At 40.5% G+C, this 16,018-nt stretch overlaps 2 protein-coding genes and 1 long non-coding RNA gene across 6 annotated transcripts; 1 reads left to right on the top strand and 2 right to left on the bottom strand.

Annotated features, from left to right (window-relative positions):
- Nucleotides 1-781: 781 nt before the first annotated feature.
- Nucleotides 782-6,767, bottom strand: brox (BRO1 domain and CAAX motif containing). Of its 4 annotated transcripts, none has more exons than XM_046872800.1 (13): nucleotides 6,615-6,767; nucleotides 5,504-5,625; nucleotides 5,316-5,422; nucleotides 4,337-4,433; nucleotides 4,135-4,230; nucleotides 3,885-3,957; nucleotides 3,703-3,808; nucleotides 3,045-3,134; nucleotides 2,700-2,785; nucleotides 2,522-2,603; nucleotides 2,262-2,412; nucleotides 1,368-1,527; nucleotides 782-1,285 (listed from the first exon to the last, which is right to left on the bottom strand). In XM_046872800.1, the coding sequence occupies exons 2-13, from the start codon at nucleotides 5,602-5,604 to the stop codon at nucleotides 1,193-1,195; spliced, it is 1,242 nt and encodes a 413-aa protein (XP_046728756.1). In that variant the 5' UTR covers nucleotides 5,605-5,625; nucleotides 6,615-6,767; the 3' UTR covers nucleotides 782-1,192. The 4 variants fall into 4 exon arrangements, with proteins under 4 accessions (XP_046728756.1, XP_046728758.1, XP_046728757.1 ...); XM_046872802.1 differs by having other exon boundaries at nucleotides 6,635-6,765; XM_046872801.1 differs by having other exon boundaries at nucleotides 5,504-5,630; nucleotides 6,615-6,760.
- A 355-nt stretch (nucleotides 6,768-7,122) lies between these two features.
- On the top strand, nucleotides 7,123-11,660 carry aida (axin interactor, dorsalization associated). The gene is made up of 10 exons (XM_046872813.1): nucleotides 7,123-7,842; nucleotides 8,759-8,825; nucleotides 8,917-8,970; nucleotides 9,307-9,361; nucleotides 9,506-9,569; nucleotides 9,670-9,773; nucleotides 10,278-10,400; nucleotides 10,581-10,703; nucleotides 10,882-10,999; nucleotides 11,317-11,660. Exons 1-10 carry the CDS (start codon nucleotides 7,736-7,738, stop codon nucleotides 11,411-11,413), a joined length of 912 nt encoding a protein of 303 aa, XP_046728769.1. The 5' UTR covers nucleotides 7,123-7,735; the 3' UTR covers nucleotides 11,414-11,660.
- A 905-nt stretch (nucleotides 11,661-12,565) lies between these two features.
- LOC124400960 lies at nucleotides 12,566-14,757 on the bottom strand. Its single transcript, XR_006928517.1, has 2 exons — nucleotides 14,405-14,757; nucleotides 12,566-13,084 (listed from the first exon to the last, which is right to left on the bottom strand). It is a non-coding gene; the product is annotated as an uncharacterized LOC124400960 (long non-coding RNA).
- Between the last annotated feature and the right edge of the window lie 1,261 nt (nucleotides 14,758-16,018).

The raw sequence follows: 16,018 nt of genomic DNA, 5'->3' as shown, positions 1-16,018 counted from the left end.
CATAATAAATATACAGCATACAGCCGCAAACATTGTGGAGACCTGAGCAACATCTAATTTTAGACAACTTCAGACCATAAGCAAAACATTAATAAAGCCTCCATCCAGGGTGGTATAAAAAAGTTTGTAACATGCCAGGAGATGGCAGCACAAGGCTGCACGCACAGTCACAGAGGGCACTGACCTTCATAAATCAGTGTTTTATCATGTCTAGACTTTGTAGAGATCTGTAAAAGCTCAGGTTCATGCTGAAGGTGAAGAAACGCTGACTGATACACGTCGCTTCAAATATTCATCTCATCCCCAAAATCCCTCGTCACATAAACTGTTCATCACATGCTTTTATTTCTCATTTATTTTAATACATTAAACATTTACAGATCAGATACTTTGCTTATGAAGGCAGAGAGTGTGTGTGTGTGTTATAGAGTTATGAAGGTCGTGTGTGTGTGTTGTTAAGTTATAAATAATACATGAGTGTGTGTTATACAGTTATGAAGGATGTGTGTGTGTGTGTGTGTGTGTGTGTGTGTGTGTGTGTGTGTGTGTTGTTGTTATAAAGAATATATGAATGTGTGTTATACAGTTATGAAGGGTGTGTGTGTGTGTGTGTGTGTGTGTGAGAGAGAGTTATGAAGAATATGTGTGTTTGTGTGTGTTGTTATGAAGGATATATGAATGTGTGTGTTATACATTAATGAAGATTGTATTGTGTAAGTGTGTGTGTTATAAGGTTTTGGCGAGTGTGTGTGTTTATATACGTTATTAAGAGTGTGTGTGTGTGTGTGTGTGTGTGTGTGTGTGTGTGTGTGTGTGTTCTTTTGTGCAGAGCCTTCAGCATTATAGTGCACCTCAGTACAGGGTTTAATAGAAATATACACATAGAGAAATGTTCTATTAACTAAACTCGTCCACTTCAACACTTCATGGAGTGAATGAATGATTTCTGCAAAACAATCATTAAAAGAAGAAGGAGTAGAAGAAGCAGAAGAAGAAGAAGAAGAAGATGAAGAAGAGAAGGAGGAGAAATACAGTACGTATGGTAGTGTGTTTCATTATCATGACTTTTCCCACCACCTGTTTGTCACAGATCTCCTACAGCTCGAACCTAATCGGCCGCTTTGGATTAATCGTGTTTAGACTTCATGGACCAGGATCTTCTCTCTCATCCTGATGCTCCTCTGAGAGATGCTCAGGAGATCACACAACCCGTGTCCTTCTGTGGCTTGAGATCAGGTTCCTTCACAGGTTTAATCTCGTCCTCCTGCTTGGGTTTGGTCGTCGCCTGGTCGGAGCAATTAGAGAACCTGGTCAAGGGTTTGAACGTGGCTGCATCTTTCAAAACCAGATCAGATCTGGAGTCGTACCTTGTCGTCTTTCTGTCCTCTGGTGAGATCGAAGGTGGCGTAGACCTCGGGGGTGCACTGGATGCTCAGCGGCGGGAGCTCGAAGACAATGGGCTCCGCCAGACCGTAACTGGCCTTCAGCTCCAGAGCAGGTGCTTCTACTGGGACTTTATGGAAATATCTGTGGAACACAATTTCAAATGGTGTAAAAGTTCTGAATTGGTAATGAGGTCCACTATGAGGTTCTCTTAAGTATTTGAACGTGTCCCCAAACCGATCTTCTGGGAACTTCTACAACTTTAACATCTTTCATTCTCATGACCACAAACATACACCCTCACACTTCTTCTCACAGTGGGGTGAAAAACAAAAAACATCCTGTGTGCAGAGCGACAGATCTCAGAAGAGGAGCAGTAGAGTGAGAGATGTAGGCTGAGGAAGGAAGGAAAGAAAGAAAAGGATGAATGAGGGGAAAAAAGAAACAAAAAAAAGAGACAGAAAGAAGTAAGAAAAGAAAAAAGGTAAAAAGGAGAAAGAAAGAAAACAAAGAAAAGTAAAATGGAGAAAGAAAGAAATTAAGAAAAGATGAAAAGGTAAAAGAAGAAAGAAGTAAGAAATGAAGAAAGAAAGGAAGTATGTAAAAAAGAAATGAAAAGCAAAGAAAAGTAAAGAAAGGTAAAAAGAGAAAGAAAGAAAGAAAGAAAGAAAAGAGAAATGGAAAGTAAAAAAGAAAAGAAAAGAAAAGAAAAGAAAAGAAAAGAAAAGAAAAGAAAGAAAAGAAAAGAAAAGAAACCCGGTCATTCACTGTCCACTTCCTCCTCTGGAGAAACATCAGTAGTTGATGCATTTCCCATATATTGCCACTAGAGGGCAGTAAAAGTGTATAAATGAACCTGGGGATGTTCCTGCACTCACATGAAGCCATTTTCTCTCTGGCATTTCTCCAGAGTGTTTTTAATCAGACCTCCGAGTTTGGTGAAGAAAAGCTGTTCAGACGGTTTGGCGGTGCTGCCTGGGCCTTTTGTCTGACGGTATTCTTTACACAGAGCCTCTGAACGCAAATAACCTCAAAAAAAGAACAACACTGGATTACTAATCAAAATAAACCACAAGAAACAAAGAAAGAAAGAAAGAAAGAAAGAAAGAACGAAAGAAAGAAAGCTGTAAATCCTCACATTTGTCAGCTTCCTGTAGGCTTCGAATGGCTTCACCACACTTATCAGTAGCGAGGAGAGTCTGTCCATAGTAACAATGTGCCTGTGATTATACCAAACAAAACAAACACTTCATCTCCAACAAGAAGAAAAATAGAAAGAACGAAAGAAAGAATGGAAGAAAGAAAGAAAGGCCTACATAAGCCATGTAGAAGTGCTGCTTTAACTGCAGGTACTTCCTCCACTTGTTGCTGCACTCGGGGTCCAGAGTGTTCAGTGTGTGATCTAAAGAGAGAGAAATAAATAAATACATTCACATTAGACACAAATTCTGTGGTTGTAAAGTCAAAAAACAGGAGGAAAACGTAGGTGTACTTTGTGAATGGAACACTTGCCCCTGATTGGACGAAACATCTGTCACTCCACACATACACTGTGTGCGCTACTATAAACCACCTGCTTCCTATACGTCTTGAATGACAGATGTCTTGTACAATCAGCGGCAAGTTTTCAGGTGGCGTATCAGGGTGGGACTTGAACCTACCCGCCTTCTGGTAGTAGTTTGCCGTCTCCTGCGCCAAAGCTGCAATGAGACCTGCATTGTGCTTCAGCTCGATGGCACGAGCGATGGTCACTGCACACAAACACACAAGGTCATAGTGGAAACGTGTTCGTCATAACAATCTGTGATGAAGAGAGAGAGAGAGAGAGAGAGAGAGAATGAGAGAGAGAGAGAGAGAGAGAGAGAGAGAGAGAGATGAAGGGAGAAATGATGGAAAGACAGACAAATTGGAGTGAGAAATTGAGAAGCGGTGAGAGATGGCGAAGCGGTGCGAAGCGGTGAGAGATGGAGAAGCGGTGAGAGATGGAGAAGCGGTGAGAGATGGAAAAGTGGTGGGAGATGGAGCAGTGGTGGGAGATGGAGAAGCGGTGAGAGATGGAGAAGTGGTGAGAAGCAGAGGGAGATGGAGAAGCGGTGGGAGATGGACAAGCGGTAAAAAAGCAGCGAGAGATGGAGAAGCGGTGAGAGATGGAGAAGCAGTGAGAGATGGAGAAGTGGTGGGAGATGGAGAAGTGGTGGGAGATGGAGAAGCGGTGAGAGATGGAGAAGCGGTGAGAGATGGAGAAGCGGTGAGAGATGGAGAAGCGGTGGGAGATGGAGAAGCGGTGGGAGATAGAGAAGCGGTGGGAGATGTTCACACCTTCTTGAGCTTCTGCTTGACTCTGTATGATGTAGGTGTCGATCACTCTGGGCTCCATGTCTCTGCCTTTCTCCACTGGTGTGATGAGGCGAGGAATCTGGTCCTCCTGGAAGACGTACGCAGATCTTAGAAAGGTAGACGGAGATGATGAAGTCTCTACTAAAGACTGTCGAGAACTTTACCTTCAGGTACTTAAACATTCCAGCCGCAATTTTCAGGTTCTTGTGAACGTCTTTCGCCTCGTCCTCGGTGATGCTGGAAAATACAACGCCAAAAGTATTGGGACACCCAACGTTAGTGGAGCTTATTATAAGAGCGAATGGAGACTAAATGTGATGTTCACAAAGAAATCATATGTTCGGGTGTCCACAAACTTTTGAACATATAAGGAGTTGTAAAAGGGTTAAAAAATAAACAATAAAATGTCCCCACTTTTCCTTTCCGGCGCGTCTCGAGGCGAATTTGGTGTGCCAGACGGCAACGTTAAAGCAGATGGACACCAGTTCAAACACAGCGTCCTGCTGAGAACTAAAATAAAGAGGAAAAACAAAAAAGAAACAGATTGTAACATTTCTATAAATAATTTCTAGACATGATTTCTAGACACTCTCTGTTCCTCTGTCGGTTGCGTTACCTGGGTGTGTTTCCTTGTAAAGTGTCAGTCCATTTAAAGTTCTGAATAAAACGCAACTTGTTCTCTTTCGTTGTGCCGTCCAGAGATACGATGAATCCTGCGCATGTAACACACACACACATACACACACACATATACACACACACACACACACACACACACACACACACACACACACACTCGTGAATCCTTCATACACACACTATATATAAGACTATTAAGCAGTGAGAGATGAAGAGAGAGAGAAGCAGTGAGAGACGGAGAGATAAAAAAAGGGAGAAGCAGTGAGAGTTGGAGAGAGGGAGAAGCAGTGAGAGTTGGAGAGATGAAGAGAGGAAGAAGCAGTGAAAGATTGAGAGATAAAGAGAGGAAGAAGCAGTGAGAGATTGAGAGATAAAAGAGGGAGAAGCAGTAATAGATGGAGAGATAAAAGAGGGAGAAGCAGTGAGAGATGAAGAGATAAAGAGAGAGAAGCAGTGAGAGATTGAGAGATAAAGAGAGGAGAAGCAGTGAGAGGTAAATAGATAAAGAGAGGGAGAAGCAGTAAGAGATTGAGAGATAAAGAGACGGAGAAGCAGTGAGAGATTAAGAGATAAAGAGAGGAGAAGCAGTGAGAGATTGAGAGATAAAGAGAGGAGAAGCAGTGAGAGATTGAGAGATAAAGAGAGGGAGAAGCAGTGAGAGATTGAGAGATAAAGAGAGGGAGAAGCAGTGAGAGATTGAGAGATAAAAGAGGAGAAGCAGTGAGAGATTGAGAGATAAAAGAGGGAGAAGCAGTGAGAGATTGAGAGATAAAAAGAGGGAGAAGCAGTGAGAGATGGAAAAGCATGAAAACATCCATAAAGACATCTCAGTGTTGGACTGAAAACCCCCAAAAAGGTACTGAAAACCTTCCTGGAAGAGTGAAGCAGTTTATTATATCCAGAAGATCAGGTACATACTTTTTGTTACTAAATAATAAAAAACAAAACCTACAAACCCTGTAAAAGAGAGAAGTATTCATCACTGGCTTTCTTCATGATCTCCGGAGTGCACGTCACATCAGTGAACATGTCCAGAAGCCTGGCCCTCGTCGTCCTCAGATCGCTGTGTGACAAAAACAACGTCTTTCTTTTTACAGTTCCATCACTCTGAAACAGGGAGCATCATATCACGAAGGAAACTTACTTGCAGATTTTATTGGCAGCAGGACTGGAGGCCACTCCGTACAGGTTGAAGGAGACGGGAGCCGTGGCCTTCAGAGGATTCCGGTGAAACCAGTGCGTCATGGTGTCAAGATCTTTACACACCTGGACTGACAAAGAAGACAATGGCAAGGTGTTCATACCTATTACTCACAGTTCAGTAGTTATTCAGTAATGATTCAGTAGTGACTCAGTAATGATTCAGCAGTATTTCATTAATGATTCAGTAGTGACTCAGTAATGATTCAGTAGTAATTTAGTAATGATTCAGTAGTATTTCTGTAGTAATTCAGTAATGATTCAGTAGTATTCAGTAATGATTCAGTAGTAATTCAATAATGATTCAGTAGTAATTCAATAATGATTCGGTAGTAATTTAGTAATGATTCAGTAGTATTTCGGTAATGATTCAGTAATAATTCAGTAGTATTTCAGTAATGATTCAGTAGTAATTCAATAATGATTCAGTAGTAATTTGGTAATGATTCAGTAGTATTTCAGTAATGATTCAGTAATGATTCAGTAGTATTTTAGTAATGATTCAGTAGTATTTCAGTAATGATTCAGTAGTAATTCAGTAGTAATTCAATAATGATTCAGTAGTAATTTAGTAATGATTCAGTAGTATTTCAGTAATGATTCAGTAGTAATTCTGTAGTAATTCAGTACCGATCCAGTAGTAATTCTGTAATGATTTAGTACTAACTCAACTAATTCAGGTTTGATTCAGTTAGTATTCACGTAATAATTCATCAGTAATTCAGTAGTAACTCAGTAATAATTCAGTGCTAACTAATAATCATGTATTAATTCAGTATTAATTCAGTACCAATTGGATTTTATCACTAAAACCAGAAAAATGCTGACATATTCATCTTGTAAATAATATTCCAATATTATGTTTTCTCTACCAAGCCTATATTAAATATAATATAATATAATATGGTTCAGTTTATAATATTATGTATATAAACACATTATAACTACTGAACCAACGCCTGCAGCTACGCAGCACAAACAGCGTATTCAGCCATTTAAACATCCCTTGAAACACCATGAAAACCACCAAACACCAGATAAACTTCTGAAATCACCTGAAGAGCAACTACTCAACCTGTCGACCTTCTTCTTTTTCTCAAGAAATACAAATTCTGAAGATCCAAAAACACTCAAAGCGCTTCCTTGTTGCTTACATCACCATCACTGACAGTCATAACTCGTAATTTCCGATATTTTATAGGAATAAAAACACACAACAAACAAAATCGTATCTCCAAACTCGGGATTCCGACCGGCGAACGCGGTTAGAAGTGACGTCATTCCAAGATGGCCGCCACTCCCGCAGCATAAAATAAAATAAACACAGGGAAAATGGCGGCCATATTGGAATTTTTATATTTATTTACCACATTAATTTATATATATATATATATATATATATATATATATATATATATATATATTTTTTTTTTTTAACAATAATGAACAATTTACTTTCTATACTTTTTTCTAGTATATACTATAAGAATATTCCATAGTATAAAAGATGGCAAATCTGATAGGCTAATTATGTTGCTTTAAAATAAGAAAAAGGAGTAGGGGGGCGTTTAAAGAGTTGGTGCAGAATAACGTGTAATAAAAAAAGCAAAATAAGATTTTGGATGTTGTTAGAAACTTGTATTGTTTAAACTCTGAGCCAATATGGCAGCAGGGGATTTTTTGGGTTGTGGTTAGGGACTTTTATTTTTAGGCTAGTATAGAGTGCGGTTTGGGACAAGAGCCTCGAGAAAGATGGCGTTTTGTAAAATCTGTTATAAATCATTCGTTCGTTTGTATTGTAGATGGTTACCAAATAAACATAAAGGTGGAATAAAACTGAAAAAAGGATATTTGAACGTGTAGCTGCAGGTCGCGGACTTCCGGTGTACATGTCAACTTCCGGTTAAAAGCGCGTCAGTAGTTCCGAAGAAAGCCGAGCGCGGTGTTCGTGTTAGTTCGGCTAAGTTCGCGCACGTTCGACTGAATTCGTGTACGTTCGGATGAAATCGGGTGCAGGCGCAGGAAAAGGGCTTGGTTTCGGGTGCAGCGCGAGCGCCGGTTTCTCCCGAGGTTCCCCCCGGACATGCGGCCATGTGCGAGTCCTGACACCGGACAGAGGGAGAGAGGGAACTTGCTGAGATGTGAGATCGGACCCGTGCTCCTGCAGCTGTAGAAGATGTCCGATGTCACCAAGACCGTCCTGAAATGGCACGCGAGTTTTAAAAAGGGCACGGACTTTGATTCGTGGGGGCAGCTGGTGGAGGCAGTTGATGAGTACCAAATGTAAGTTACCCTTCAGTAACACGACAGGGGGCGTAATGATTTACTTTGATCTATTTTATGTTTTGAATGACAGAAATCCTGTGCTTTTATATTATAATCCGAATATTTGATGTCTCCTCTCCTATAACCCCTCCCCTACTCCTAAATCCCCCCATAACTCCTCCCTCTACCCACTCACTCCTCCCATAACTCCTCCCCTACTCCTAAATCCTCCCATAACTCCTCCCTCTACCCACTCACTCCTCCCATAACTCCTCCATCTACCCCTCACTCCTCCTCCTATCCATAACTCCTCCCCTACTCCTAAATCCTCCCACAACTCCTCCTCCTACCCCTCACTCCTCCCATAAGTCCTCCTTACCCTCACTTCTCCTCCTACCAATCACTCCTCCCATAACCTCCTCCTACCCCTCACTCCTCCTCCTATCTCCTCAGTCTTCCCATAACCTCCTCCTACCCCATACTCCTCCCACCCCATACTCCTCCCATAACCCCTCCTTCTACCCGTACTTCTCCCATAACTCTGCCTCCTATTTATAACTCCTCCTTCTTCCCCTTACTTCCCCATAACCCCTCCTCCTCACCTTACTCCTCCCATAACCCCTCCTCCCCTCACTCATCCTCCTACCCTCTAACTCCTCCCTCTACCCCCTCACTCCTCCCATAACTCCTCCCTCTATCCCTCACTCCTCCCATAACTCTTCCCTCTACCCCCTCACTCCTCCCATAACTCCTCCCTCTATCCCTCACTCCTCCCATAACTCCTCCATCTACCCCTCACTCCTCCCATAACTCCTCACTCTACCCCTCACTCCTCCTCCTATCCATAACTCCTCCTTCTTCCCCTCACTCCTCCCTCTGACTGATTGATGATTAATGAATGATTGATGTCGAATGTAAATCTGTTTATTTACAGACTTGCGAGGCATCTGCAGAAAGCGGTCCAGTCACAGAATTCTCAGGATTTCACGGAGGAACAGAAGGTCTTTTCTCCTGCTTTTGTGTCACACAAGACAAAAAAAATGTGCATAAAACCATTTAATTTCTTTTTTCTTTTTCTTTTTACATTATTAGAAAACCCTGGGAAAAATCGCAGCATGTCTTGAAATGCGCAGTGGCTCCTTACAGGTTGGTGAGCGTTCTGTCCAAACTCCTACATACACTCTTCTGTCTGAACCTCCTATTCCACAATAAACTCCACTCCTCTGGGAAGATGTTCCACTAGATTGTGTGCAGATTTTGTGCTATTTCATTAAAGTCACATACTGATGAAAGTGAGAAAGCTTGGGGTAATGTTCCAATTCATTCCAAAGGTGTTCAATAGGGTTTAAGATCTAGAGCAGACCACTCAAGATCTTCCCACCCATGTGAAGCAGATCGTCATGGAGCTGGCTTAGTGCACTTTCATCCATAGAGTGTATTTCAGCTTCTGAAGGACCATTTCTCCTTTCGTTATTTCTTCAGAGCACACAATCCCAGGAGGAATTTACCTTGCAGGACCTGAAGCAGCTGGAACCAGGTGAGTCTAAAGATGAATACAAGAACATCCACATCCTAGTATCAGTGCTTCAGGTGTACCAGGTGGAGGAGACATGCTGGGGAAAGGAAACCACCTTCTACTCACCTTCTGCTCACTTCTCTTTTCCTTTTTTTGTTTGAACAGTCATCAAAAATATTCTCACCTACAACAAAGATTTCCCCTTCAACGTCCAACCAGTGCCTTTGAGGTAAGCGTGAGACGAGTGCCCCAGTCTTCTTCTCCACTTATTCCTGAACTGAGCGGTAGAGAGCGCAAGGGACGATATTAATCCAGGATTGTGCTCTTAGGAAGATCTTCGCTCCAGGTGAGGAGGAGAACCTCGATGTTGAGGAGGAGCTGGAAACGGCTACCGGGACGGGATCAGTCCAGTCTTTTCCCACCAGGACACCAGGTCACAACTCTAGAATTAATCAGTGATGGACCAGTCAGTCAGTTCAAGCCTTTTTTGTCTATAGTGATTATCTGTCTATGAATCTACTGAGATATGTCTGTCTGTCTGTATCTCTGTCTGTCTATCTCTCTATATCTGTCTGTCTGTATCTCTCTCTGTCTGTATATATCTCTGTCTGTCTGTCTGTATCTCTATCTGTCTGTCTGTTTGTCTGTCTGTCTGTGTATATCTCTGTGTCTATATCTCTGTCTGTCTGTATCTCTGTCTGTCTATCTCTCTATATCTGTCTGTCTGTATCTCTGTCTGTATATATCTCTGTCTGTCTGTATCTCTATCTGTCTGTCTGTTTGTCTGTCTGTCTATGTATATCTCTGTGTCTATATCTCTGTCTGTCTGTCTATAGCTCTGTCTGTCTGTCTGCCTATTTATCTATCTTTCTCTCTCTCTCTCTTTTATATATATATATATGATATCTATCTATCATGTCCGTGTTGTCCTTCACAGGTACGTTATTACCACGGCTTCCCTCAGAGCCGGGCCTGACGCTGCTCACTCTGAGAATCGAGAAGATCGGATTAAAAGATGCAGGGCAGTGCATCGAGCCGTACGTGACCATCAGCGTCCGAGGTACGACCACAAACTTCCTCTTAATCATTAGTGTTTATTACTGCAAGATACATGGCGTGGAGGGGAAGCGTTTAGAAGATCATTTTATACCATGAGCACCGCCTGAACTTTCAACCAATCAGAATCCAGCATTCAGACCACCCTGGGACGCATGTTTCTTTTTTTTTTTTTTTTTTACAGACTTGGACGGAGTGGATTTGAACCCTGTTCAGGACACTCCAGTGTCGACACGTAAAGAGGACACGTACATTCATTTCGACGTTGACGTGGAGATCCAGAAACATCTCGAGAAGCTACCAAAAGGTCAATATATATATATATATATATATATATATTTTTAATTGTTCAATAAAATGTTAAAAATAATGCATGGGATTTATTATTATTTTTTTTTTATAATATGGACGTGCAGTCAAAAGTATTCGGACACCCGACTCCCAAAATCCAGTGGAACTCATTGTATAAGGGACTGTTTCCGCAGGCGCTGCCATTTTCTTCGAATTTAAACACTACAAGCCGAAGAAGAAGTTCACCAGCACCAAGTGTTTCGCCTTCATGGAGATGGATGAAATCAAACCCGGCCCTATCGTGATTGAGCTGTGAGTATCTTAGTAAAGAGATTTCCACACCCTAGTTGTGTACTTTATTACAAACACCTTAGCGACCAATCACGTAGCAGGAACCGGGGCATAAAAATCCTCCAGATAATAAATACCAAATTTCACACCTCATTAACGCCCCCTTGTGGCCGATATAAATATCATCACTAAAACCTCTTCTCTGAACACTGGAGCTCATTATAAGCACGTAGCAGTCTAATGGGCAGGTGTCTACAAATGTTTCCATACAAGGACAATCGAGTGTATGAGATGTCTAACACGTGTGTGTGTGTGTGTGTGTGTGTGTGTGATCTCAGGTACAAGAAGCCGACCGATTTCAAGAGGAAGAAACTCAATCTCCTCACCAAGAAGCCTCTCTACCTTCATCTCCACCAAACCCTACACAAAGACTGAGCATCGAAAAAGATACAAAAAGAGGCAGCACTTTTACTCTTTTTTCGTAAGAACGTAACATTAATAAAGACTTCAGAAGTTCAGAAGATATCTTCGAGGCATCTATCAAGAGAAGAGGAACATTAGGGCTTTAGACCCTGACACTTGCTTTTCTCGGTCCTCTGTGTGTTTGTGTGTCCATTGTTTCCTACCACTATTTGCTTCTAAATGTTGAAATGAAAGTAAAATTCTACTGACCAATCAAAAATGTCTGTATGTATATGATATATATATGTGTATGTATAGGATTTAATTAATTCCCGTAAATTTCCATTCATTCCTGGTAAGTTTCCAACTTGTAATATTTCCACAAATTCCCCAGATGAAGTGTTTTTTGTGTGTGGAAATTTACCAGAACCTTTCTTTTAATTCATAAAAATCAAAGGAGATGTCACACGACATGTTCTACCTGCGAGATGGTTCCAGGATCGCTGGCTGCCTCACGACCTTCTAAAGCAAAACACGTCTGATTTTCCGTTCCTTTAGCAAACGTTAGCAACCAAGCTACCACTGATGGGGTTTTTTTGAGATGATTTCAGATACATGGTTGCCTCCTGGTTCTAGGATCGCGTTTGTACCAGTGGTTCTGAACGGCACCCAAGGTCACCTCACTTAAAAATAGGAGGCTGTATCGAAACAATTTTTTTAACACAACACTAGATGGCAGCATGAGGCTGCACGCACAGTCACAAGGAGCACCGACTTAAGTCAGTGTGCCAAAAGTCATTTTTTCTCGCCTGGAAACGTCATGATCTCACTTCCGCACCTATCTTACTCGCCAGATTTGGCTCTTCCGGACTTCATCCTCTTCACGAAGATGAGACATCGCGAATCGCAGAAGGTACTTGAAAAGAAGTCTTCCAGGCCTGTAGGGAGCGCTGTATTGTCGTGCAAGGGGCGATTTTAAAGGGGAAAGTGTGAAAACGTAGATAAAAACTTTCTTGTAAACAAAGTGAAACGTTTTGAAACCACTAACGCCCCCTTGTGGCTGAATAAACACTGATTTATAACCTCTGGAATCTAGTGGAACATCTTCCCAGAAGAGTGGAGGTTCTTCTAACAGGACATGTGGCCGACATTTGCGGATATGAAACGGCGGCCCAGAGCGATTGCTTTCGTTTAATACATCATTTTATTGTACACAGATGAAGAGAAATGCACAGGGACCTTGTCAATATGACAGCAAATCGTTTTTTTAGCGAGAAAACAGAAATTCATTATAAAACACCCAAGATTTTATGTGATTAGGGTTAAATTTAGTATTAGAGCGTTTTGTTTCGGTCACATTACAACCATCTCGGAGATCATTTCGGAAAAATATTCATCTAAATCAGGTGGAAGCACAGTGCCAGGGGGTGGTAAAGTCCCGGGAGGGGAGGGCCGAGGTGGGGAAAGGAGGGTCTTGAGGTCTGGGAAAGTTGGGTGGGAACTCGTGTATGGCGTGAGGTGCTGGATGTGGACCCATGGATGGGAAGTCTCTCAGAGGTGGCCCATGAACTGGTTGGTAATGGCCGTTCGGAGGCGGCATTGTTCGAGGAAGTGGCCCGCCCATCGGTGGCGGTCCAGATGCCTTTGGAAGAGTATTCGAACCCGGGACGGGAGGAACGACCCCTGTCGCTGGGACTTGTTTACCTGGAAAAGAGAGATTTCTCCGGTTATAATCGAATCGACAGACGACTGTTATAACTACGGGGTTGCAAAGGGGCGGAAAATGTGCAGTAAATTTGCGGACATTTCCGTGGAAACTTCATCTGGGGGAATTTTGAAAATATTCCAAGTTACCAGGGAATTTACAGGAATTCATAAAAAGAAAAAAAGAAAAAGAAAAAAATAAAAGAAAGAAAATGTATACAAACCTTTAGTTTGATCATAAGCTTTTTTTAAAACTACATTTTAGTTCCCTGAAATCGTCTAACATGATATTTTGTTAATTCCCGCGGAAAGTTCTTGGAAATTCCTGGAATTTTGCACCCCTGGTTATTTAAAAGTAGCTCAGAGCAGAGATCGCAATTAAATTGTAGTGCAAGCAGTACATTGAATGCTCTTTCATTCCTCCAGTTAAGACAATTTACATGTTTAGTGATGAATTTTGTGATTATATGAGCCTAGAACACATTCATAAAAAGACCGAAGATTTTTCCGTTCTGCTTATAGCTTTTAATTATTTTGTTTTAAATATATCACATTTGTTACGACTCGGTCTAGGGTTAGGCCACACAGAGTAATTAGCTCAGGATTCAAGGGATTGATACCTTTTATAATAGAAATCAGAAATGACATACACACAAAAGGTTTTCCACAAAAAAAGGTGTTGGTATATTGTAAAACAAGTAACCATTCATATATACAGTATATACACACACAACTGTAGAAAGGCGTGACTTCAGGGTAGGACGAGGCCAAAATAATAAACAAAAAAAAAATTCCAGTAAAAAATTCCAGTAAAACTAACCTTATTTTATAATACACATAAACAGAGAAATTAGATCAGACCCAAAATTATCCGTCAGCTAGACCCCTACAGTCAGTGAACTGAGTGAACAATATGCACAGTGATACAAAATATATATGTAGAGGATGATCTGATTTTTTTTAAAAATTTAATTTAGTTTTTATCTATGTATATTTATTCTTATATAATTATACATATTTGATTATCTCTCATTTCTATTCAGGTGTTGTAATTTATTCTAAGGATGTGGCAGGAATGACTTGTTCTACTTTTGTCCACCAGATGTCACCATTTTCTCCCATGTTGTTTTTCCCACAGTCCTTGCTAAAGCTTTGCCACATGTGAGGAAGCACTGGAGATGAGAAATCCGAATCTGAATCATTCACTCCGTGAATCTAATCACTCCGTGAACTGATCCGACTCTCACGAGTCCCTGAGTCACTTGAATCAGTAGGGATTCTTCCTGCTTTTGCCAGGAAATTCCACTAGAGGGCACTCACCGAACGTTCTCACAATTCATCCGTGGACTCATGAATCTCATTCACAAATCTCTCGGATTCTGCTGTTTCGCTCCGCGCTACGAGTCCGACAGATCCGCTGAATCCCACGGTTCAGGTGGATCAGCGAGGACTCGCATAGAATTCGCCATTTTGAGTTTCTTGTGTTTCTGAACATAAAGGAAGTTTCCTGAACAACCCAGTCAGCTACTTGTTGCTACAGTTTCTTGCTAACAATTAATGGTGTAATTTACAATTTGTATTTATATCTGGTGGCAAAATAACCAAAGACTCAAGTGATCCGAGTAAATGAAGAGAATGATTCATGAATCCCGAGTCATATAAAGAATCGGGTTATTTTACCTGGATGATTCGGATTCGCTCATCTTAAGCACCCATACCGTAAGAACAAGATTAGACGCGCAATCAAAAAAGCGGCATTTTCTCCAGATCTTATTTAAAGTTATACATTATTTATAACCATTTTCCTACAGTTTATAGAATTCAGTTAGCAATGTGATTTATTATTAGCATAAACTTTACTTTCACTTAAGTAAAAAGATATAATCAGTACTTCATCTTTTACCCGAGTATTTTAAAACATGAGTATCTGTACTTCTACTTAAGTAAAGATGTTTTAAAATACTCGGGTAAAAGATGAAGTACTGATTATATCTTTTTACTTAAGTGAAAGTAAAGAAGTCTTGGCTCTGACATGTACTTCAGTAAAAAGTAGTTATTACTTCTACCTGTTTTAGCTGTTAACTGGACCTCACATCATATTAATATTTGATAGATCGATCGATCGATCGATCGATAGATAGATAGATAGATAGATAGATAGATAGATAGATAGATAGATAGATAGATAGATAGATAGATAGATAGATAGATAGATAGATAGATAGAAATTGATTGTCATTGCATAGTACAGGTACACAGCAACGAAATGCAGTTTGGCATCTACCAGAAGTGCAAAAAAGTAGCACTCGTGCAAATAGTGCAGATAAACATGTATCATATGTACAGCATGTGATATTTATGTAAGCATATGTACAGTGATTAAATATAAAGGCTATAACAAGTATAATAAGTGCAAAGACGTGTGGACATCAATAAGAGCCTTTGCTATGTTTCCACACGGACAGTTAATGAGGTGATACAGGAGAAAGTGCACCTCTTCAAGTCAAGAAGCTTTTATATATATATAATCATAGACATTTTACAGATTTGAATGATGTATTGTTTTTATCTCTACGATCAATAAAGACAGTAATTTAAGTTCGTGTCACCATTATGAGGGAAAAACCCACAAAACGCCACCAGAGGGTAAATTGTGTAAAACATGGCGGATTTGGTGTTTGATTTGAGACTTTGCGCAAAAAATTAAAATATTTTTCGGTGGAGTTTATTTATTTATTTTATATCTAAGTAAAGAAGCGACGTCGTGAATAAGTGTTTGTTTGGTTGTTTGGTTTGTTTGGTTATTTATTTATGTATTTACATTTTTTAAAATAAAAATGGTAAAAACAGAAATGCGAGCTGAATTAATAGCGTGTTAATAACATTTAGTGCCGTTTACAATAATTTGTATATAATATATATATATATATATAT

The sequence above is a fragment of the Silurus meridionalis genome, chromosome 18 (assembly GCF_014805685.1).
Source record: "Silurus meridionalis isolate SWU-2019-XX chromosome 18, ASM1480568v1, whole genome shotgun sequence".
Lineage (NCBI taxonomy): Eukaryota > Metazoa > Chordata > Actinopteri > Siluriformes > Siluridae > Silurus > Silurus meridionalis.
Note: the sequence above shows the minus strand (reverse complement) of the source record. Positions and strands in the feature narration are given on the sequence as shown.